Source organism: Eublepharis macularius, chromosome 10 (genome assembly GCF_028583425.1).
Source record: "Eublepharis macularius isolate TG4126 chromosome 10, MPM_Emac_v1.0, whole genome shotgun sequence".
NCBI classification, from domain to species: Eukaryota; Metazoa; Chordata; class Lepidosauria; order Squamata; family Eublepharidae; genus Eublepharis; species Eublepharis macularius.
The window spans coordinates 88,168,897-88,191,733 of NC_072799.1; the positions used below are offsets into that span (position 1 = coordinate 88,168,897).

A 22,837-nucleotide genomic window follows, 5' to 3' on the forward strand; every position below is an offset into this window, starting at 1 on the left:
AGACAGGTACAAAGCCAGGAGCATCTTGTTTTCCTTGTCAGCATTGTCTGCCATTCAGATCCCAAAGGGAGAAAGGCTTTACGTTATGCTATACCTCCTAATTAACTCGGTTGGCAGGAAGGGGGAATACATGCAATGTGCACGAGTGCCCCTTTTTTGGCACTACCCGGGCACAGCATTGTCTCTCTGCCAACTGGATCTTTGTAAGGGGAGGAGCACTTGCCCCCATCTCACTTACTAGCTTCAAAAATGTTTGTTTAACTTTGTTGGAGAGAAGGGGGGATGTGCTCCCCCCCCAGTACCACCTGCCAAAGTACAAATGCCATTTTATAAAGCAAGAACAAGTTATACACATTTGCAGACACAAGGGCTAGAAAGCTGGGCTTTTTAACAGTCTGAATTTTACAGCCATTAATTTTCAGGGCCTGCGCAGGCTGTATTCCTTATGATATTCTGTTCCATTCCTGCTTAAGAGACTTTCAGTTGCTTATTCCCAGGGAACTAAGCACATTCAGTTCTGTTCAAGCTGTTGGGAATGTTTTTTTAGGTTACAAATATATTTGTACACACCTCGATAGTAGTCTCTTGAATAAGCAGAAACCTCAACTTTATTTGCAAGCATGGTTCCCTTTCTGTTTTCATGGCAAGCACTTGACTGCGAAGTCTGTCCAGTGAGCGAGCAAAAGGCTCACAAGGAATCAAAGGCAGGGGGTGTAAAAACACAAGAAATATTTCCCTCAACACTCTCCTGGATTTTGTAAACTCCCAGGGCTTCAACAGGCCAGTTTCCCTGTCTCCCTCTGCCTTTTTAATTGTCTCTCAACTACTATCCATATTCCATGCCTCAAGGAACAGGGCAAGTAATTTTTTCCGTTTATTTAATTTTCAAAACCATATTTTTCTTTACACCTAGGGAATCCCCTAAGACCTATACCTTGTCAGCGGGTGGCCTCATTTTCCTGTTTTCATAGTAGGCACAAACCCTCTTTATTAGAGAAACACTTAAAAGGGGCCCTTTTTCTAATGCTCATGGCAATGTTTGGAGTGGTGGAGAGTGCCCTCAAGTCATAACTGACTTATGGTGACCCCTAGCAGGGTTTGCATGGTAAGAGACTAACAGAGGGGGGTTGCTATTGCCTGCCTCTGTAACCCTGGTCTTCGTTGGAGGTCTCCCATCCAACCAAGACCGGCCCTGCTTAGCTTCTGAGATCTGAAGAGATCAGGCTCACCTGGGCTATCCAGGTCCGGTCATGGCAATGTTTACCCTACCCTAAAATATCAACGATCACATCCTCCAGAGTATAAGAGGAATCTCAAGCTCATTACCTTTGAGAAAGTATGTAACAAGTAGTTATTTAGGGTAAATTTGGAATTAAGCCATAATATTGATTGTAAGGATAAATTGGGAGTTACGTAATATTTATATATCTTTTCGCAAAGAAAATTAGTACTTATTCCTAATTTCTTTTGCTTTTTTGCTTTTTCTTTTTTCAAAGATATGTGGGTTTTTCTCTTTCTTTTCTGTATTAATTTGTTTTAAAAATTTCAATAAAAATATTTTAAAAAGTGAAAATATGGCATAAGGTACCTCTGTAAACATAGACGATAAATTCACTAGAAAGGACCTCGGCTGCCTTCACGGTCGTCTTGCACACATAGGAGCCTGCAGAGAAGTTTCCGATGAAGCCCTGTTTGTTGTCGTAGAAGGCATATATGGTTTTTCCTTCACTGTTAACGAGGGTTACTTGAGCATTACAATCGCTTGTGCGGCAAGGGATGACGGAAGACTCGTCTTCATCAGTGATGAAGATAATGTGATCTTCTGGGGTTGTAGGAACAAAAGGAACCGCTGGATCTGTTGAAAATGAGAGGAGAAAAGTATGACAAATAAATTGTGTCCTTAAGGTACATCAGTTCAAACCACAGACCCCGACAAAGAACTACCCACACGAAGTTTGCTTTGAACAGATGAATTACTCCTCAGTAAGCAGCTAAAAACAGAACTGAAAGTGTGCAGCTCCACTCTCTCTTCCCATTAAAGCATTGACATGTTTCATTTACACACAGCAGCGAGACGCAAGCATGTTTAGTGAGAAATAAGCCCATTCAGTGTAATGAGATAAACTTGTTTCTTCCTGGCCATTGGCAGAATAGCAACGGAACCTTTAATAATGCATTTCCTTATCTCACCGTCACTCTTTAATTTTTGTTAAAATTGACTTGCTCCTGTTACTGTTACAATGTAGCATACCTGCGGAACACCACGCAGGGGGTAAAAAACCTTGACAGACTGGAAAATTAGCCTGGCATGTAGACAATTAACGGGAAGGGATGGGGGAGGGAGCAAGAGACAATAAACAACCCTCCAGAATCTGCTCCACGGAAAAGCAGTAAAGTAAGATACTACTTCAGCAAGTCTCTTTCAAAGCTCCCTTCTCTCCACATGATTCTTTGCCTTGTTCTATCCTCGTTGCTTTCATACTTCTTTAGGCTGCCTTCTCTTCCAGCACTCATAAATCAATGGTTAATTTTCAAGACTTGCTGAGAGGAGGGGTTAAGTATTTTTTTCACTTTGTAGAAATGTAAATTAACATTTGTTAGTTGTGCTGTCTATAAATCAAATGTTGCTGTTAAATAAATTAATGGCTGTAAAATTCAGACTGTTAAAAAGCCCAGCTTTCTAGCCCTTGTGTCTGCAAATGTGTATAACTTTTTCTTGTTTTATAAAATGTATTTTGCCATTTGTTCTGATCTTGCTAGTCATGAATGATTGTATAAGGCAGTGGTCTCCAACAGGGCGCCCGTGGGTGCCATGGTACTTTCTGCGTACCCACCACATATTTTTAGAAAGTGGGTTGGGCCAGGTGAGACTTTTGCCCAGCAGGGCTTCTGATTGGCCACTGGAGATCTGATTGGCAGTGCAAATTCACTATGTGGTTGAAGGTAAGCTAAAAAGGCATCATATTCTGCCTGAAATGTTGAAGTCTTACAGTTAGAACTAAACATATCATCACTCCCTGACGTTTGTCAATGGCTCTACTTCCCATGGCACCCATTTTGGGGTTGTGTCAGAATTCCAAAGGTGCCCAGAGGCTCGAAGGGGTTGGGGGCCACTGGTACAAGACATGGACCCCATAAGGACCGCTTTTCTGACCAGTCAATGGCTTTTGAGGCTCTTCTTTCTGTAGCAGCTCATGCAATGTGTTGCCCCTCCCGGTGTCCAGCAGAAACAGAACCAGCCGGGCAAAGAATTAAACTTTGCTGAGTTGTGCAAAATAAGCTCTTTGCTGACCCCCTAACCTGTTGCCAGCTTTATTTATTTACTTCATTTATACCCCACCTTTATCCCCAGTGGGAACCTAAGACAGCTTACAATGTTCTCTCCTCTCCTCCACTTAATTCTCACAACAACCATGTGAGGGAGGTCTGGATGGGAGTGAATGACTGGCCCAAGGCCACCCAGCAAGCTTCCATGGCAGAGCAGGGATTCAAACCAGGGTCTGCAAGATCATGGTCCAACATTCAAAACTCTTCAACGAACTGGGTTTCTCTGGAGACTGAGCCCTACGAGGAAAGGCTGAGGGCCTTGGGAATGTTTAGTTTGGAGAAGAGGAGGTTGAGGGGGGGGGGACATGATTGCTCTCTTTAAATATTTGAAAGGCTGTCATTTGGAGGAGGGCAGGGAGCTGTTCCAGTTGGCAGCAGAGGGTAGGACGCGAAGCAATGGGCTTAAATTAAATGCACAAAGGTACCGGCTGGATATTAGGAAAAACTTTTTCATGGTCAGAGTAGTTCAAAAGTGGAATCAGCTGCCTAGGGAGGTGGTGAGCTCCCCCTCACTGGCAGTTTTCAAGAAGAGGCTGGATGAATATTTGTCAGAGATGCTTTGGGTTGGACTAGATGGTCTGTATGGCCCCTTCCAACTCTATGATTCTATGATTTTTCTTGTTAAAGAATTCAGGTTCCCTTGCCATAGGAATCTATTTTTATTTTATCACAGAGTTTTAAAAAAGCCTAGCTAATAAGTAGCTCAAATTAAGGCATGTCCATTAGACTCAATTGGAAGGAATCATGTCCTACAGATTTCAAAGTTCTTATAGTCAAACAGGCTTATGTTTAAAGTCTAGTTCTGACAGTATTTGGTGTGTGAAAATAAAGGTGTTTTTGCACACCTGGAAGTCTTCTATCAAATGTAATAGATTAAAAGTAATATTTGGAAGTCAAATCCTTGGCAACGCCCCCCCCCCCTTAATTTGCAATATACATAGAGAGATTTTGCAAGAACCTTTCAAAGCCACATACACAAGCAGATGAAGCTGCCTTATAGGGCATCAGTCCATCAAGGTCAGTCTTGTCTGCTCAGACTGGTAGGGGAACGCCAGGGTCTCAGGTGGAGGTCTTTCACATCAATTACTACCTGATCCTTTTAACTGGAGAAGCTGAGGATTGAACCCGAGACTCTCCGCATGCCACGCAGATGTTCTACCACCAAGCCACAGCCCCTCCCTAAACTTCCATTCTATAATTCAGTGCATTCACTTTCCAAGTGGTGATTCTCATAAATCTTCCCCCTTGAGTTTGGAAATGCTTCAGGATATGAGCTATTTAAAAGCATTCTGCCTCCTTAACCTGTGCCTCCATAATTCTTTCAGATAAAATTTATGGTTCACTTTAAAGGGGGAAAAAAACCACGATTGCTCATGATTAAAAGAGATGTTTTTCATTAATAAAGAACAAAAAGGAACAAACAAAGCTCTACAGCACTGGGAACTTATTTGTTGGTCCAGGGGTGGGGGAACCTCAGAAGTGTAATTGACTTGACTCTAGAAAAAATAGGAACGCCTGGCTGTTACTGGTAAACCCACTTAAACAATAGTATGACTGTAGCATGGATTTATGATTCTATGGCTGTTTTCACACTGCTTACCAGCCACAGAACATCGCGCCAAGCTCCCAGAATGACAGCGTCTTCCTGGCGCGATTTTGTTCTCACACGAAATTGCTCCAGGAAGACGCTGTCATTCCGGGAGCTTGGCACGATGTTCCATGGCCAATAAGCAGTGTGAAAACAGCCTATAAAGGCAGGATGAGAATACCGTGCTTGACAGGATCAAGTCTATAGTTCATTGCTGCCTGTTGTATCAGTCACTCATGAAATATTCTTTGGTTCTGTTTATTCAAGGACAACATATTTTGATAAGCTGATAACATTGGATGTTCTTTCTGGTCCCCAAGCTGCTGTAAGCTGCACATCTATACAGAAGTGTTGTGAAGGGCTGTTTCTAGTATCATCTATGACAGCAGTTTTCAAACAGCGTATGAAGGAATCATGAAATTCTTTTTTAAAAATGTGCAATGGTATACAAAATCAAAAAGAGTCCAGTAGCACCTTTAAGACTAACCAATTTTATTTTAGCATAAGCTTTCGAGAATCAAGTTCTCTTCTTCAGATGCCTGATACAGAGACTGGTCAAACACAGAAGAGCAGAGGGCCAACTGATACACACACCAAAAGGAGATGTTTACATATACTAGCAAAGGAATGTTTTGATTGCTCCCTCCCCCTCCCCTCCTAATTGCCTGTTCCCTCTGCTCTTCTGTGTTTGACCAGTCTCTGTATCAGGCATCTGAAGAAGAGAACTTGATTCTCGAAAGCTTATGCTAAAATAAAATTGGTTAGTCTTAAAGGTGCTACTGGACTCTTTTTGATTTTGCTACCACAGACTAACACGGCTAAATTCTCTGCATCTATGACAATGGTATACAAACATCCTCGTAAGGCTGCTTCTCCTTCAGACCTGACCTGGTTGTACCTTGCAGTGTGCAGCTGTGACAACTGTTGTGCATTCTCTAGGCTCCACATAGAGTTTACACAGAGTGACAAGTTGCATGGTGTCCCCCCCCCTTAACTGAGACCCACGTCACTTGCACCCCAAGATCCTTTGGCCTTTAGAGATGCATCCAGTTTGATATTAAAAGCAGGGTCTTCGGATCAAGGCAGGAAGTCCCCCCAGGTGCTTTTGAGAGGAAGTAGTCAATCCTGTGAATGCTCCAAGAGAACATCAATCAAGACCTCCTTTTTGAACTTCAAGAGCAATTCACACCTTTCTGCCATAAACACCAAAAGCCCTTGAAAGCTTCTTCACAAAGCAGCTTTCTAGATGAATCAGCCACAAACCTACGAAGGGCCGTCAGCCCTTCCCTTGGCTACTGTTGGCATAAGCCCACAGCCCCCCACCCCCCCCCTCCCAATCAATCACCTACAATCAGAACCACCCGGTTGCCTCTTCCAACGTATTTCCCTGTGCACCATCAGGTGCTTCCTTCTATCATATGTGGACTGAAGTATCCTGTCACAGCTTGGATCTTGGGTTCCCATTAGGGTTGCCATTTCCAAGTTGGGAAATTCCTGGAGATTTGGGGGGTGAAACCTGGAGATGGCAGGGTTTGAGGAGGGAAAAACCTCAGCATGGTATAATTCCATAGAGTCCACCCTTCGAAGCAGCCATTTTCTCCAGGGGAACTGATCTCTGTGGCCTGGAGATCGGTTGTACTTCCAGGTTATCTCCAGCCACCACCTGGAGGCTGGCAACCCTGGTTCCCACCAGTGGGGCCTTGGATCCTACAGTTGAACTAAACCAAAATTCCACCACTGAACAGGCAACTTACAAAGTTATCTCTGAATCTAGTTCTGCACCAAGCTAGGCCAATAGCAGTTATCTCATTGGCAACCAGGTAAATTCAGGCACATAAGAAGCCCAACTTTATTTATTGTGTTAGATTTATATCCCACCCTCCCAGCAAATGGCCTCAGGGTGGCTAACATCAACAAAACATCATCATCATTAACAACAACAACAACTGTGCTTACCTACTGCTCTTCTAGACAGATTAGTGCCTCACCCAGAGCTGTGAACAAGTCAGAGTTATTCTTTTGGCCACAATACAGCTGGAGAGCTGGGGCTGAGAGGAGTGCCTTACCCAAGGCCACCTACTGAGCTCGTGGCAGTAGTGGGATTCGAACCAGTAGAGTGCTGGTTCACAGCCAAACCACTTAACCACTCTGCTACAGCAGCAGCAATAAATACAGCCTTAAAAACACATAAAAATATAAATATGATTGCCAATCCCAGTTCCTTTCCAGAACCTTCTTCCACCATCACAAACATAAAATCAGTGGATCCTTCCTCTTCAACTCAGGTGGAGTATGATTTCTTCTCTCCTTTTCTGCCCTCGTCTCCAAATTTATCCCTTCATGCCAGTGTATCTGCTCTCCATTCCTTACCTGTTTAGGGACTCTGTCCCTTTTAATCCTGAATTCCTTCTCTAATTCATCCCACTGGACATTCTGCTCCCAGTTTAGGCAACCCTTCAACTATGTCCTTCCTCTGGACAAGTTTGCTCTGTATTAGCCATGTGGGAGGGACAAAATTGGGCATTTATATTAACAAAAACTTAACCAATTACAGATTAGGATTGGTTTATATACAAATTACCATGATACTATTGTAATTGCTCTCTGTTATAGCAATAAAGCTATTAGCATAGCAAAAAAGCTGCCTGATGGTTCAGTGCTTGACCCTCATATCTCTCTGGAAATTTAGGGTGCCAAATTGGGACCTGTGTATACAACAGACCAAAGGATCCTATTTTGCCCTGGAACTGGTATTCTAGTTCTTCACATACTGGGGAGACACTTCATGATTCCCAGCTTTATATCTCATTATCCAAATCCCCAGGTGATGTAGTAGAGGTGGTGGTGAGTCACTACTTGACAGTTGTTGTCAATTGACTGAAAGCAAACAAATTGAAAATGAACCCAGACAAGATGGAGGTGATGCTGGTTGAAAAAGCAAAGATCTTGAAGGACACTGTGCTTCCGACCTTTGATGAGGTTCAGCTGACCCTGGCTGACTCAGATAAGAGCCGAGGAATTACACTAGACCTTGCATTGCTGCTAGAGAAGCGATGCAAAAAAAGGCCTTCTCACAACTCAGACTAGCCTGGAAGATGGCCCCCCTATCCGGGCATGGCTGATCCGGCCACCTGGACTCATCGTGACACCAGCTGATCTGGCCACACTGACCCATGCTGTTGTCGTCTTATGGTTCAATTGTGCAATGCAGTCTGCCTTGTGCTGCCACTGAAGACAACTTAGAGGCTTCAGCTGGCCCAGAAGGTGGCAGTCAGATTATTGTCAAGGGATAGCCAGTGGAAAAATCTCCAGAAACCCTGGCTCTTTTGCTTAGCAATAAGGATCCTACATTTACAATTGCAAAATATGCCTCAGTCCTTTTAGCCCTTGCATCCAAAAGATAAGGAATAAATATTTTCAGCCACTCAAGATTTATGAATCAATGAGCTTCTAAGGAAAGGAAAGGCGAGATGGTGTACACATTTTCTAAATAAATAAATAAGCCTCTTCAAGGAACTCACCTGGCACATAGATATAGATCTCCTTCCCCTCTAGTTCCCCATCTTCCTCTTGAGAATGATTGTAGTAACAAATGTATAATCCTGTGTGAGTAGCTGAAGCCTTTGCCACTTCAAGCAAAGTCACAAAGAGGCCACTGTTGTTCTCTTCACTTCTGATATCGGTGGTATCGTTTCCATCGGTTGTTGGATATTGCCAGCTCAGTTCACTGTCCCCAGAGCATTTCAGGGTGAAGGGGGAATTCAGCTGCACAGTCATTTCATCTTTGTTTGGAAAAATAGTGGGGAGTAAAGACTGGCAAGAAGACAGCCACAGTCCTGTGAAGATGAAAGTGAAACTTGTCACCTCAGAATTTATGAGGAAAAAATGATACTCGGCTTATTTTAAACAGTGGCTAATATTTAGGGCAGAGGCTATCGTTTGTGGTAAGTGGAGCATGGAGCATACATTTTATTTTTCATGTTGAATGCCACATTTTCAAACCACAACACCACTAGTTAAGAGAAATCAGGTACTAGAAGTGGTAAACCTAGCTGTACGCCATGAGATACAGATAAAAGGCCCTGCTGCCAGATATGATTGACTAGTTGAACAAGGACTTCCCATGCAGTATTCGCCACAGGAGTTCCTCTGTGCTTTTTTATTTTTAAAAAAATCACATCCTATCTTGTGGCTAATGAAATGCTCACCATATAGTAGAAGTATGTATGGACAAGTGAGTCCTGCCATGAAAATTCTGCTCATATATATGGGACATAATGAACCGTGATCTTTTCATATATGAAAAGTCCCTGGTAAACCAGACTTATGCTATTAGACTTCACTCCCCCTGCTTCTTGGTGTTTACGCATAAGCAGTGCTTATGAAACTTCAGCTGGCTTTTGAGGTCTTGTATTGGGTTTGGCTTGGGGCCTAAATTCAACCTGCTAACTAGGGGCAGATTGGCCATTTAACTTACTGTGAGAGTTTCCATTGGGCTCTTGTCATGGGGGAGCCGTGGTAGCCAGGTACAATAGATTCTAATTTCTTACATAATCACATTAAATACATAATCTGTTTCTACTTGTCTTTTCAGGTTGAAAGTCATTGTTCAATGTAGGCTGAAATTGCAGAGACTAAGGATGCAACACAAGGCATAACTTCATTGGAAATAAGTCCCATTGAACCAATTCCTAAATAGGCATGCACAGAACTGGATTTGGATCTCTTTGGATTAAGCATTTTAAGGATGAGTTTACATACTGCTGAATTCCAAACCTGACCACATATTTTAAAGTGTAAATATTGTTACCTGCCAGGAGATATTCCAGGATCAGGACAGTCCTTTGAGAAGGACCCATTGTGATGGTGAACTGAAATCAGAATAAGAAATATAGAAAAGACACAATTAATGGATGTCTAGAAAATGACAACAATATATCCATGGTGCCCATTACAAGTTTGGAAATACACTCTGCTTCTGTAAATGGTTCTATATTCCATGAAAAATGTCTAGAAGAACCTCCAACTGCAGTCGGTTAATCTTTACATTCAAGAATGAACCCAACAGAGATGCCGTTTCAGAGGCGCCACATGCACACAGTGTTTTACACTAGATGTGGAGTATTCTTCAGGAGCACATCTATTTTTAGTTCAAATTAGGTACAACAAGGGAAGGCAGCATGGTATAGCCTGATCCTGTCAGATCTCGGAAGCTAAGTAGGGTCAATACTTGGATGGGCAACCACCAAGGAAGACTCTGAAGGGGAAGGCACTGGCAAACCTCCTCTGCTTCTCAATTGCCTTGAAAGCCCCTTGCTGAGGTTGCCATAAGCCAATGGCAACTTGATGGCACATACACACACACAGCTGCAACAAATGCTCCTAATAAGTGCAGCACAACCCACACACGTTCATTCCGAAATAAATTATGCTGAGTTCAATGAAACTCATTCTCTAATCCAGGGATGCTCAGTTTTGTTGAGACTATGGATGCTTCTGGAATTTTGAAAACAGGGAGTGGGCCTCACACAACATGTCTGTCATGGGGGCTGGGGTCAGTTCCAGAATGTTGTGAGGTTACAAGCCAAACATCTTCCAATACTGGAGGCAGCTGTTTCTGACTGGGTGCTCCTACAGACACAAGGATTTGGAGGTCTTCTGAAATATCTCCTGCCCAGTGAGGTGGAAGAGAGCCAGAATGGGTTATAAATATCCACTATATCCTTTGAACTTAGCTGTGAATATTTTCTTTGACCCTCAACTCAAGCCCCAAATGGTTATCCTGGTACCTGGGGTTCTGAAACCCGGGGGCATTAAAAATATTCTAGGTAGTCTATAAAAACCTGCACTCTTTCAAATTCAGTACTTCAGCCAAGGCCTTGAGGGCAGGTTGCATGCAGTTCTAGGGGACACCGGTACGTGGGGAAGGGATTTTGAGGGTGGAAAAAGGAGAAATGAACACTTGTATCTTGATTATTCTAATTGCATTTCAGATTGCTGCACTCCTTTAGATATGATCTTTGCATATATTTTCCTCAACTTGCAGGAATTTCTGAAGAAAATATTTCAAAAGAAACTCAGGTCTTGCTCTGACCCAGATCTTGGTTCAATAATGGAGTATCCAGAATGAAAAGATTTTCCAATACCTGCACCTTTACTTACAAGTACAACCTATTGTACAAAATGAGATTTATCTGAATACAGTCCTATGCATGTTTACATACAATTATGTAAACATGCATAGGACTAGGATTTATATTAGTCTTGACAGCAGGAGAAAATCTAACAACCACAGTTTGCTTATTTTTTAAGAATGCAGTTTTCACTAATGGCTTTGAAACATATTTTTATGGTGAAAAAGAACCCTCCTGATCATCTCAATGTATATTGAAACTGTCAAGCTAGACACACGAAGCAATACAAAACTAGACTCATGTCCATATCGTCCTTCATTACCTTATGACAAGTAATGTAGTTCATCTCCCCCCTGCCCATCCTTTGCAGGACAAGTCACTCGCCATAAATCAATGCATAATCTCCCAAGGGTCATAGATCCAGAGGAAATAGTCCTGTTTGTCTGTAGTTGCAAAATAGTAAAGAGTCCAGTAGCACCTTTAAGATTAACCAACTTTATAGTAGCATAAGCTTTCAAAAACTACAGCTCTCTTTGTCAGATGCATGATGAAGAGAGCTGTAGTTCTCGAAAGCTTATGCTACAATAAAGTTGGTTAGTCTTAAAAGTGCTACTGGACTCTTTACTATCTCCCAAGGGTAACTACAATCTTTTCTTGATGTGCCATGTGTAATTTACAGACCATAGTAATCAAACTGCCCTCCTGCTCATATTCAAAAAGATAAACACTAACATCTCTTTTTAAGCAATGGGAGTCTACAATTCAGACATTACAGAGTACACAGGTTGGATCTGGGATCACTACCACCATCTTGTGTCAGACACAACACAGGCCGTTTCCACACTACTTACCGGCCACAGAACATCGTGCCGAGCTCCTGGAATGACAGCGTCTTCCTGACGTGATTTTGCGCAAGAACTGTTCTCACGTGAAATCATGCCAGGAAGACGCTGTCATTCCAGGAGCTCGGTGCAGTGTTCCGTGGCTGGTAAGCAGAGTGAAAACAGCCACAGTCAGATTGAGTTGTGAGTTTTCCTCAGTTCCTAGGTAGAATATTTAATTTAATTTATTATATTTATATTCCGCCCTCCCCCCTTTCGCAGGCTCAGAGCAGATATGCCAGTGCTCAAGTAACTAGGGTTGACATAAATTTGTCCCTAGATATTTTTCTCCAATATTTCTCCCTGTAGATTCTGATATCAGAATTCTCCAGATACTTACTAAGCACTCATCAAGGTTTTGTAACAAGGTACTACGCATCCAAAGTGGCTTTGATATGGAGGGTTTGACAGTTAGCAACTCGTAAGACTTAATATCTGACCCTACCAAGATAAGTCACCATGTCTACACATTCACATTTCCAATGCTAAAGTTACAATAACAACATAACTTGGCCGTTGTATAATGCTTTAGAGCACTTTAGAGCCAGTTTGGTGTAGTGGTTAAGAGCACGGGACTCTAATCTGGAGAGCCGGGTTTGATTCCCCACTCCTCCACAAAGCCAGCTGGGTGACCTTGGGCGAGTCACAGTTCTCTTGAGCTCTCTTAGCCCCACCCACCTCACAGGGTGATTGTTGTGGGGTAATAATAACACTTTGTAAACCGCTCTGAGTGGGCATTAAGTTGTCCTGAAGGGCGGTATATAAATCGAATGTTGTTATGTTGTTGTTGTTGTTTACACGCACCGTCTCAGTTATCCTTACAGCAACCTTGTAACATCTGTGTTACTCACTCCAAGTCATTCTGCAGATAGGGAGCTGAAGCCGAAAGGCTGTGGCATGCCGAAAACCTTGTGGGACTTGTGACAAAGGCAAGATATAAACAGGAGCCTTCCTGGATTACAGATTGATCTCCATCAGCGCAATCCTAAATAATTTAGACTGATTGAAAATCCATGGGTTTAGAACGGTTTAGCTCTGGTAAGGGTGTCACTGTCAGCCACTGCTCTAATCCAGCTGTGTCTGGAAAGAAAATTAAAAGTGAGGATTTTCCCCTCCCTCATTATTAGAGTTCATCCATAGTTAAGCTGGGGCTCAGGACAGCCAAAAAGAACTACGGTATGATGTGCTGCATAATCAATTCATTGAGTAAACTACTATTAGAGAAATAGTAGAGTCCAGTAGCACCTTTAAGACTAACCAACTTATTTGTAGCATAAATTTTCGAGAACCACAGCTCTCTTCGTCACATGCATCAACAGAGAGCTGTGGTTCTCAAAAGCTTATGCTATAAATAAGGTGGTTAGTCTTAAAGGTGCTACTGGACTCTTTACTATTTTGCAACTACAGACTAACATAGCTAACTCCTCTGGTACTATAAGAGAAGGCATTCTCTGGCTTAGAAGACTTCAACAGGCTATTAGAAGGATTTGTGGAGAGGGACAGGTCCATGAGGGGCCATTAGATATGGGGGCAAATAAAACCTCCATGTTCAGAGACAGTAAACTCTGTCTTGACTGCCAGTTTTAGAGTGCAATTGTGGGGTAGCTGTTGCTGTTATTCTCTGCTGGTGGGTTTCCCAGAAGCAACTGGCTAGTCTGCATGGGAAACACGACATTGAACTAGAGAGATCTGTGGTATGATCCAGCAGGTCTCTTATTTTATTGTTATCTATTTGATTTGATTACTATTTACATTATTTATAGTCTGTTTATAGTCTGTTCAAAAAGCATGGAAACTATGCATACCAGGAGGATCACAGGTAGGGCATGCTCCCGTTATGCTCCCTCGGTGGGCTTTCAGCATGTGATTGTAACATCTGAAAAGGACTTTAATAAAACGTCAGTGTGGAATATTACACCAGAACAGGTATAACTGGTGGAATAAAGCCCTGGCCCCTGAGCTACGGTGTGAGTACAAGGTGCCCTGTTCTTCTGTAAGTGGAGAGTGACTTGACAGCCTGCATTCCACAGCCAAGACTTACAACCTACCAGCAAAAGGATGCATACACAACAACTTCAGAAATGCAGCAGAGGGCAGGTTTTTCAATTAGCAACAATGGCCATGTGTTTATGTAAGTGCCTCCCACTGATATCAGGCTCTTGAACATCAAAGGCATCTTCCCTCCCAGTCTTCATCTCCCTCGGGTTTTTTTATCACAGTTCTATCCTGTATCTTTTCTAGATAAAGAACCCGCAGTGCCTATATCTTAAAAGAATTCCCATACCTGTTCTTGATTAAACTTTACGTTTTTCACACAGTTCAAATCGTCTCTGCCATCTGTACTTGCAACCAAATCCTACACAGTTACTCAAAAATAAGACCTAGCAAGTTAAATAGAACTTACTCCAGGTAACGTGCTTAGAAATCCATCATTTCATATAATTGGCTCGATTAAGGGGAGAAAAGACTGGATGTAGATGGAGAGTTAAAAACCAAATTATCTAGACATTTCAAAAATAAAACTATCAACATTATTAGTTGCTGTATACTACAGCAGAAATATAATAAGGGTTGCCAAAAGACCTGGATAAAAAGAGGTCCTAGTAGAGGCTTAATGTGTGGAAATGGGCAACTGAAGCTTTCGATAGCACAGAGGTAAATAACATCTGCTGGTAAAGAACATCCCATTACTAAATCAAAGTGATCACCTTAAAGGGCCAAATTACATTTTTCATACAGAGATATATAGAGATGGGCCAGTGGCTCCTTTTTTAGCTTGAAAAGCCCCTTTGTGATGCTGACTCTAGAAAAACTAGTTTGGGGTGGTGAAAGCCAAAAGCACAGCATTTACATCCACAGGAGACATATTTATACTTACAAGATACAAATGACAAAAAGGGGGCAGTGGCATGATGTTACCAGTTCGAAACAATAAGCAGAGAGAATCCAGTCCATTCCAAGTGGGGGAAGGCCAACCCCTGCGGGAGGCGGGTGGGCAGAGTATTGCTTCCGGTTGGTTTCAGTAGAATTAACTTCCAAGGAAACAGGCACAATACAGCTACTATGAAGCCCTTTTAAGACCCCACATATTTCACCTCTGCAAGGCCTGCTAAACGCATATTCCCTTCCCTATAAACACTTTGTTGGGGCTTTTTTTCAGTGGGAACGCGGTGGAACGGAGTTCTGGGACCTCTTGAAAATGGTCACATGGCTGGTGGCCCCGCCCCCTGATCTCCAGACAGAGGAGAGTTTACGCCACGGCACGGAGGGCAATCTAAACTCCCCTCTGCCTGGAGATCAGAGGGCGGGGCCACCAGCCATGTGACCATTTTCTCTGAGGGCAACCCACTGAGTTCCACCACCTCTTTTCCCAGAAAAAAAGCCCTGGATGCAACATTTTACCATATGTGGTGGACTTATAAAAAAGCACGAAAATACTGGATAAAGATACATGAAGAGATGCAAAAGATTTTCAAACAAAGATTTCAGTTGAATCCACGTTATTCAAAATCTTACCAAATAATGTCAGAAAAGAGCAGGGAGACCTCTTTCGTTACATGGCGAGGGCAGCTAGAGTGCTATACGCAGCGAGATGGAAAACAGACGCCTCTCCTGAAGTGTCAGAGTGGACAGATAAGGCTCATGAATACGCCTCAATGGCCAAATTAACTATGTACATAACAGACCAATAGCTGAATTTGGGGGGAAATGGAGGGATTTCTTTGATCACTTAGGCCAGAACTAACATTAATTAAGGTAACTTAGTATATAAAGATAAAAGGATAAAACACGGGGAAAGATTAGTAAAATAGGTGATATTAAATTTTGTATAAGTAACCAAGTAGAGGGAAGGAGATTTATTACACAATTAAGTTTGTTATTAAAATTCTTCTTATTATATTTTTATCAGTTTAACTCAATTTTAAATGTAGTGCTTGTTTAAGTTTTAAATTAATTTTAAATGTACTATTTGTATAAGTTAGTATAAATCTCAAATTAATTTCAAGTACTGTATGTATAAGCTTTATTATGCACTTTCTGTCGTCATATCCTATCTTTTCTTCTTAAATAAAAATTTCTATAAAATAAAAAAAATCTTCCATCACAAGATCTAATCCTAGAGAATAAGTCCGACTGAACATACATTAGATAAAAATTATTATATAGTAGTGATTTAAATGGGGAAGTTAATTATTAATTAATTAATTTTATGTCATTTATAGTCTGCCTTACTCACTGAAAATCGAGGTTGGTTACATAGTACAGTCAATATCAAGGACATTCCCATAAACAATGCCATAGGGTTAAGCCTCCTTTATATCAGCAGAACTTACTTCTGAGAAAACAGGCTCTACAAAATATTTAAGTTTGGCTGGATTGTGCCTCTTTGCGCCATCAAGTTGTTGTTTTGTTCCTTTGTAACTGTTTGTCTAATAATACCACATTAGCAACGTATGGTCTAGAGCAGCATTATCTAGTTCTGATTCTCTGCTAGAGTTCTTTGTCCTTTGAGAGAAAATACTTACTTAAAGTAGTCACTATTATTCACTTGGATAATTATAACTTAGGACAGCCAAATATTACTTCATATCAATATTTTGTAGTACTTTCCCTTCAACCTCATCTCATAATGTATTAAGATATGAACATATAGTGCAAGAAAATTAACAGGAACTTTGACCTGCCATCTGCATATGATATCAAGGGGTGAGCTTTGATAGAAAAATTGACATTAAAAAGCATAGCAACTGTACCTTAAGATCACAATAACATACTGCATCAGCCGTTCTGCAATTCTATAGTTCTCCAGATTAAGATCCAAGTAACTAAACAGTAAAAATTTACAGATGCTTATTCAAAACAAAGTCCTATAAGACTTACTCCCAAATAAATTGTGCACAAGATTTCTGCCTAGGCAACCTTACCTGGGTGTATGTCCCATTACTTCACTGGAACTTAGTTCTGAATAAACATACAGAGGATTGGCCAGCATAAAATATTTTCCCCTTCTTATCTGATCTGCTGTCAGTCTATACAACTGTCAGTTCTCAAAATTTGGTCTTTTTTCTGTGATAGATTGTGCTGGATAAAAAGGAATGCGGCAACTAGCTTTAGAAAGGGTGGAGAGATAATGAAAGAGAACCAGGAGGTGAGTAGGAACAAGAAAAATGCAACAGGAAGGGATCTCCTTTCTTTTCTCCCTCCTAAAATACTAATTTCCCCACCTGTGAAATTTCATGGGCTGTTAAACAGTTACATACAACTTCCTGTCTCTCAACTTGAGCAACTTGGAGTATTTACTTCAACTGGCCAGAAGATGGCAGTGCTGATCCACGCCAACGTATATGAAACTCGATGTAAATTGCCATCCAGGACTTTACTTGGATTAGCGAAATCTTTCGTCTCATCTGTAGCAGATCAAATTTGAACCAGATCCAGATTGCTGAAATAACATCTGGTCGAAAACTGTAATTTTTTAAAACGGAAATCATTTGCACTTATGTTCTGTTTGTGTAAAATGTCAAGATGACCCCACAGTTCCAGAAACTATTCTGGCATGAATTTGATTGAGATAGGAAAACCTTTCTGCTTTCAGTTGAAGAACTGTAAGATCAGGGCTTTTTTTCAGCAGGAACGCAGTGGAACGGGCACCTCTTGAAAATGGTCACATGGCCGGTGGCCCCGCCCCCTGATCTCCAGACAGAGGGGAGTTTAGAGCGGCATGGAGGGCAATCTCAACTCCCCTCTGTCTGGAGATCAGGGGGCGGGGCCACCGGCCATGTGACCATTTTCACCCAGGGCAATTTAAACTTTAACCCCCCCCCCTTGTTCCAGCTTACCCAAAGTGACGTCATTGTGTGGTCCTGAGTTCTACCACCTCTTTTCCCGGGGGGAAAAAGCCCTGGGTAATATTATCCTAATAGTAACAAGGATTAAAATCCTTGCAAGGGATTTTAACAAGTCTAGCCACTCCTGGGCATACTGCACTGTTCTCCAAAAAAAACTTCAAGAAAGCCCAATTAAAAGAAAATCATTTTGGGAAAAAATGCTCTCAGTTGCAGACTGTGTTTAGACATGTGGGTGGGGGCACCTGCAACTTTTCAGCCACCCGTTTTGTTTTTTCCTTATAAAGCTCTTCAAAAGCAGAAGCTTCCAGTAAAAGGAGCAGAGGGGGATTCTGAAGCTTTGGGGAAGTACGATATAAACAATTAAAGAGCTGGCCCTCTCTACTACGTTTCAAAGAATATCATCGCGGGGATTTAACCCAAATGAGTTACAGAGTCAAATTCCTCATTTAGCAGTTTCTCTTCATAATTTTCTCAGCTTGCTGGCTTCGATTTCTATAAATTTCTCAACTTTGCCCACCAGCCAGTGTGGCATAATGGACAGAAGCTGGAAGATCCTGGTTTGAATCCCCGCTCTGCCATGAAAGCTGGCAGGGTGGCCTTGGGCCAGTTGGTCTCTTTCAGCCCAACCCACCTCACAGGGTTCGTATTGTACAGATAAAATGGAGAGGAGAACACTGCTTTTAGCTGCTTCGTGTTCCCATGGGGGAGAAAAGCAGTCGGGGGAGAAGCAGTTAAGAGCGGCAGGACTCTAATCGGGACAACCAGGTTTGATTTCCCCTCCCTCTGCTTGAAGCCAGCTGGGTGGCCTTGGGTCAGTCACAGCTCTCTCAGAGCTCTCTCAGCCCCACCCACCTCACAGGGTGATTGTCATGAGGATAATAACAACACTCTTTGTAAACCGCTCTGAGTGGGTCTTAAGTTGTCCTGATGGGCAGTATATAAATTGAATGTTATTATTATTAAATAAATATGCCTTGTTGAGTGTTTCACTTCTTGGAGGATATCCAAGAAGGTGGTACTTTGAAGCCCTTTCCCATATCAACTTGCCTAGTGATTGAGATCTGCATCAGTTGCCAAACTTTGGGTTCTCTTGCCCTCTAGGGTCAAGCAGGAGGTTACTGGAGAAAGGGCCTTTTCAGTGGTGGCATCTAATGATAGCGAATCCTCTCCCAATAAACATGTGAATCAACCCTCAATCCACCACTGGCCGGGGTGGGGGTTGGGGTTATGGAGTAAAACACTTCAGTTTTTTAAAGAAAGTTTTACTGAAAGTTCTGGTTTTATCTGCTTTTGTCATCTCCCTGTGTTTCACATCTTCTTTGTGCATGATTTATCGTTTTACTATTTGAATATAAATTCACTAGCCTTTCATCTGTTACTTCTTAATCCTGAGAATGATTGTCTGATGTGACAGCCGTGGGTGAAATTGGGAACCCCAAACAAAGAAGATCTTGCTTTGATCCTGTGCGTGGAGGTCAGAATAAAAATCGAAAACAAAAAAAAAAATGAACAAATAAATAAATAGCTCCTTTGCTAACAGAAAAAATGGAAATTTACTCTCCAGCATATTGTATCATGAACATAAACGTGTAAACCATCTTTTAGTGTCCCTGGAAGTCTAACAGTACACCCTACGCATGTTTTTGTCAGTGGGACTTATTCTCTATGGTGCGTGTTTAGGACAGCACTTTAAATACCCGGAGATATGCACTTTTTACCCCAAGCTATACTCATATCTAGACTTCCTTAGTACATTCTTATGTTACTGACTACTTACATTATTAAAATGATTGCATAACTATTACCATTTTCCTTTACCTGGCTGAGGTTCCAGATCAAAATACCAGCCAAGCCAAACAGCTTTACAATAAAGGCATTCATTGAAAAGATAGGAGGGTATGCCAAACAACAGCAGCTCGTTAGGCATTAGCGGGAACGGAGTTTCAGCACCTCTTGAAAATGGTCACATGGCCGGTGGCCCCGCCCCCTGATCGCCAGACAGAGGGGAGTTTAGATTGCCCTCCGCGCCACTCGGCGGCACGGAGGGCAATCTAAACTCCCCGCTGTCTGGAGATCAGGGGGCGGGGCCACCAGCCATGTGACCATTTTCGCCGAGGGTGATTTAAACTTTTAAAAAAAAAACCCTTGTTTCAGCTGACCCAAAATGACATCATTGTGCTGTCCTGAGTTCCACCACCTCTTTTCCCAGAAAAAAAGCCCTGGGCATTAGAGTTCTCTGAAAAACACCCAGCTGTGCTGTAACGCATGGCTCATTGATGGAGGCAGGATTTTATGGACTTCACTGTGCCAGAAACATGGGGTTCAAGTAAAAAAAGAAAAAGGAAGGAAGCCATTCTAGGAATTCCTGCACATCTGCAGGCCAACTCTTAAGAAGTTCTTTTGATCTTTAAAACAGCTGGGGAAAGCTTCTTCTGTGGAAAACCTATGAAAGACAAAATATACCCTAAACCTATCATGCAATGTAGAAGTTGGATGAGAGGAGTACACAATTGTGTGTGTGTGTGTTTTGTTTGGTTGCTGGCTTTCTCCTGAGCTAAGGCAGGTCCCTCCCTACCTGTTCCCTCTTACAAATTCACTCATGTTTTCCAATTAGATTGTGCCACAAGCTCAGAGCAAGAGATGCCAGAGGTGGGCATGGAAGAATTCTGTAAAGCAGCTCCAGATGGTGTCAGCAAAGCCCACCATTCTGCTTGCTACAAGAGTAAGCAAAGAAAAAAATACGCATATTCCAGAGTTGCTAGCCAATTTGACCCGAAGGGAAGAAATGTTTTCCCGAACCAACATATGGAAATCTTAAAGCTAAGACTAAGAGCAAAACAGTTGTGAAACACACACATATTTTTCCTCTTAGCTTTTTACCATAATCTATTGAATGGAATATCCCATCTAAATTGTTGCCCTTTATGATGCCATTACAAGAGGAGAGTCTCCGTTCTTTGAAGGAATCGTTGTTTTTGGAGGCAACTGATCACTCTTCAGACACCAAGTTAAAACTGACCTAAAAGTAGCAGTTCTCCTGCAGAGGAATTTCAAAGGCAGATTAGAAAGTGAGATTGCTGAACTGCAACTGATAAGGAAGCTCAAGACAATGTATCCACCTGGACTGAATAGAGACCTTGGCTTCCTGGCTCATTACTACCCCTCTGCATACCCCACCCTATTCAATTATGCCTGCCACCGGCTATTGTCATTCGGCTTCTGTAATCACTCCAGTTTCCAAGATATAAGGACAGATGGACTCACATTCTAGCTGTATCTGAAGATGTAAGCTGTGGCTCACAAAAGCTCATCCCGTACCACAAATTTTGTTAGTCTTATAGGTGCTACTGGACTCTTGCTCTTTTCTAAAGTTAAAACTGGTGACTCATCACTCGTTACTTCTCTAGCCTAATTTTTATGTTAGTAAATTCCTGTGAGAAGGCAAGGCAGCATACTACAGCCTGATCTCTTCAGGCCTCAGAAGCGAAGCAGGATTGGTCCTTGGATGGGGGACTACCAAAGAAGACTCTGCAGAGGAAGGCGATAGCCAACCACCTCTGCTTCTCACTTGCCTTGAAAGCCCCTTGCTGGAGTCGACAACAGTCAGTTGCGACTTGACAGCACAGACGTACGTACATAAATTCCTTTGTTCTCACAACTCTTCTAGGCAAGCTAGTCCACAGCTTCATTTCTAGGTCTGAAGCACAGGGCTGGTTTATACATGTCTATTTGTCTCTTGAACACAATCACACAGATGCAGATAACGTCTGAGAGAAAGAACTTTCCATTTGTGTTAAATATGGTGCTTTTGAATTGTCCATTCACATAGGCGGTTGCCAATCATCAAGTGAACAATCGTGAATGGACAAGTTATGAGAAAAAGAGACCCAAGAAAATACAGTTGAGAAGAACTTGAAAACGGGACACCTCTAACTGCAATTCTCAATTCAATCTCTTTATAAACTTCTTTTTAGATGGCAAACAGTACCAGATATGCTAATCCAAGTCTTTGATCAGTATTTAGAACAGATTTTCAATAAGATTCCAGTAATCCAGTGTTCTCTCTGCAATGAAGAATATCAAGACAGACCATTAAGGCAGGTCTTTTTTACCCAGGAATCCTTACCTAGTTTATAAGGTACCATCAGCACAAAATGAGAAGGAAACAACTGCAGACAAGACCAGCATTACATGTTCGCATGTTCTCAGAACTGACAGCAGCATCCGTCCTGGTTTAAAGAAAATTCAAGAAATTGGCATAGGAGTCCATGCTTCCCTAGAAATGCCTTGAAGCACAACAACAACAACAACAACAACATTCATAAAACTCAATTGATTGAGTTTGTGTTTCCACTTTAAAACAATGTTGCATGTGAGGAGGGGGTGGAATTTGGTAAACTGAAGATCAGTTTTGGGGGGCTGATTTCATGTGTTTAAAGTGAGAGGTCAAGGGATCCCAGACAGCACATCATGTGCCATGAAAATAGTGAGCTGGTTGTGGCCACCCCAATACTGAAACAAATCTGCTCTGCACTTGCTCCAAGTTTTTCTTGTTGATTGTTTGGGATTCCACAAGGAGCAATCTTATCCCCCGTATTATCCAGCCTCCATGTAAAGCCTTTAGAAGAACTCATCGGTAGCTATGGATTTGGGTGCCATCAGTACGCAGTTGATACCCTGCTCTATATCTCGCTGTCCAAATCTCCTGTTGATGCAGTAAAGGCACTGAATTGCTGCTCGACAGCTGGTGTCAATGACCAAAAACAAAAAAAAAGGAACTGAACCCAGACAAGACAGAAGTGATGCTGGTTGGAAAAGCAGAGATCTTGAAAGACACTGTGCTTCTGACCTTTTCAGACTCAGTTAAGAGCCAGGGGGTTTATGCTGGACCTAGCACTGCTGCTAGAGAAGCAAGTAAATGCAGCTGCAAAACAAGGCCCTCTCACAATTCAGACTAGCCTGGAAGATGGCCCTACACCTTGCCACAACTGATTTGGCCGCCTGCATTCATGGCACAATCGCATCAAGGCTAGACTACTGTAATACCCTCTACATAGG

General features: G+C 42.1%; 1 protein-coding gene across 2 annotated transcripts in view; it reads right to left on the minus strand.

Moving 5' to 3' along the window:
* PDGFRA (platelet derived growth factor receptor alpha) overlaps positions 1 to 22,837 on the minus strand; it is a 91,265-nt gene that overhangs the window by 62,754 nt on the left and 5,674 nt on the right. The window contains exons 1-4 of one of the 2 annotated variants that reach the window (XM_054989513.1): positions 15,447 to 15,548; positions 9,726 to 9,786; positions 8,437 to 8,751; positions 1,589 to 1,855 (exon numbers count right to left, since the gene is read on the minus strand). In XM_054989513.1, coding sequence (XP_054845488.1) covers positions 1,589 to 1,855; positions 8,437 to 8,751; positions 9,726 to 9,774 — 631 coding nt within the window. In that variant the 5' untranslated portion in view covers positions 9,775 to 9,786; positions 15,447 to 15,548. Of the gene's footprint in view, positions 1 to 1,588; positions 1,856 to 8,436; positions 8,752 to 9,725; positions 9,787 to 15,446; positions 15,549 to 22,837 lie in introns of those variants that run through there. The other variant, XM_054989514.1, reaches the window with a different exon arrangement.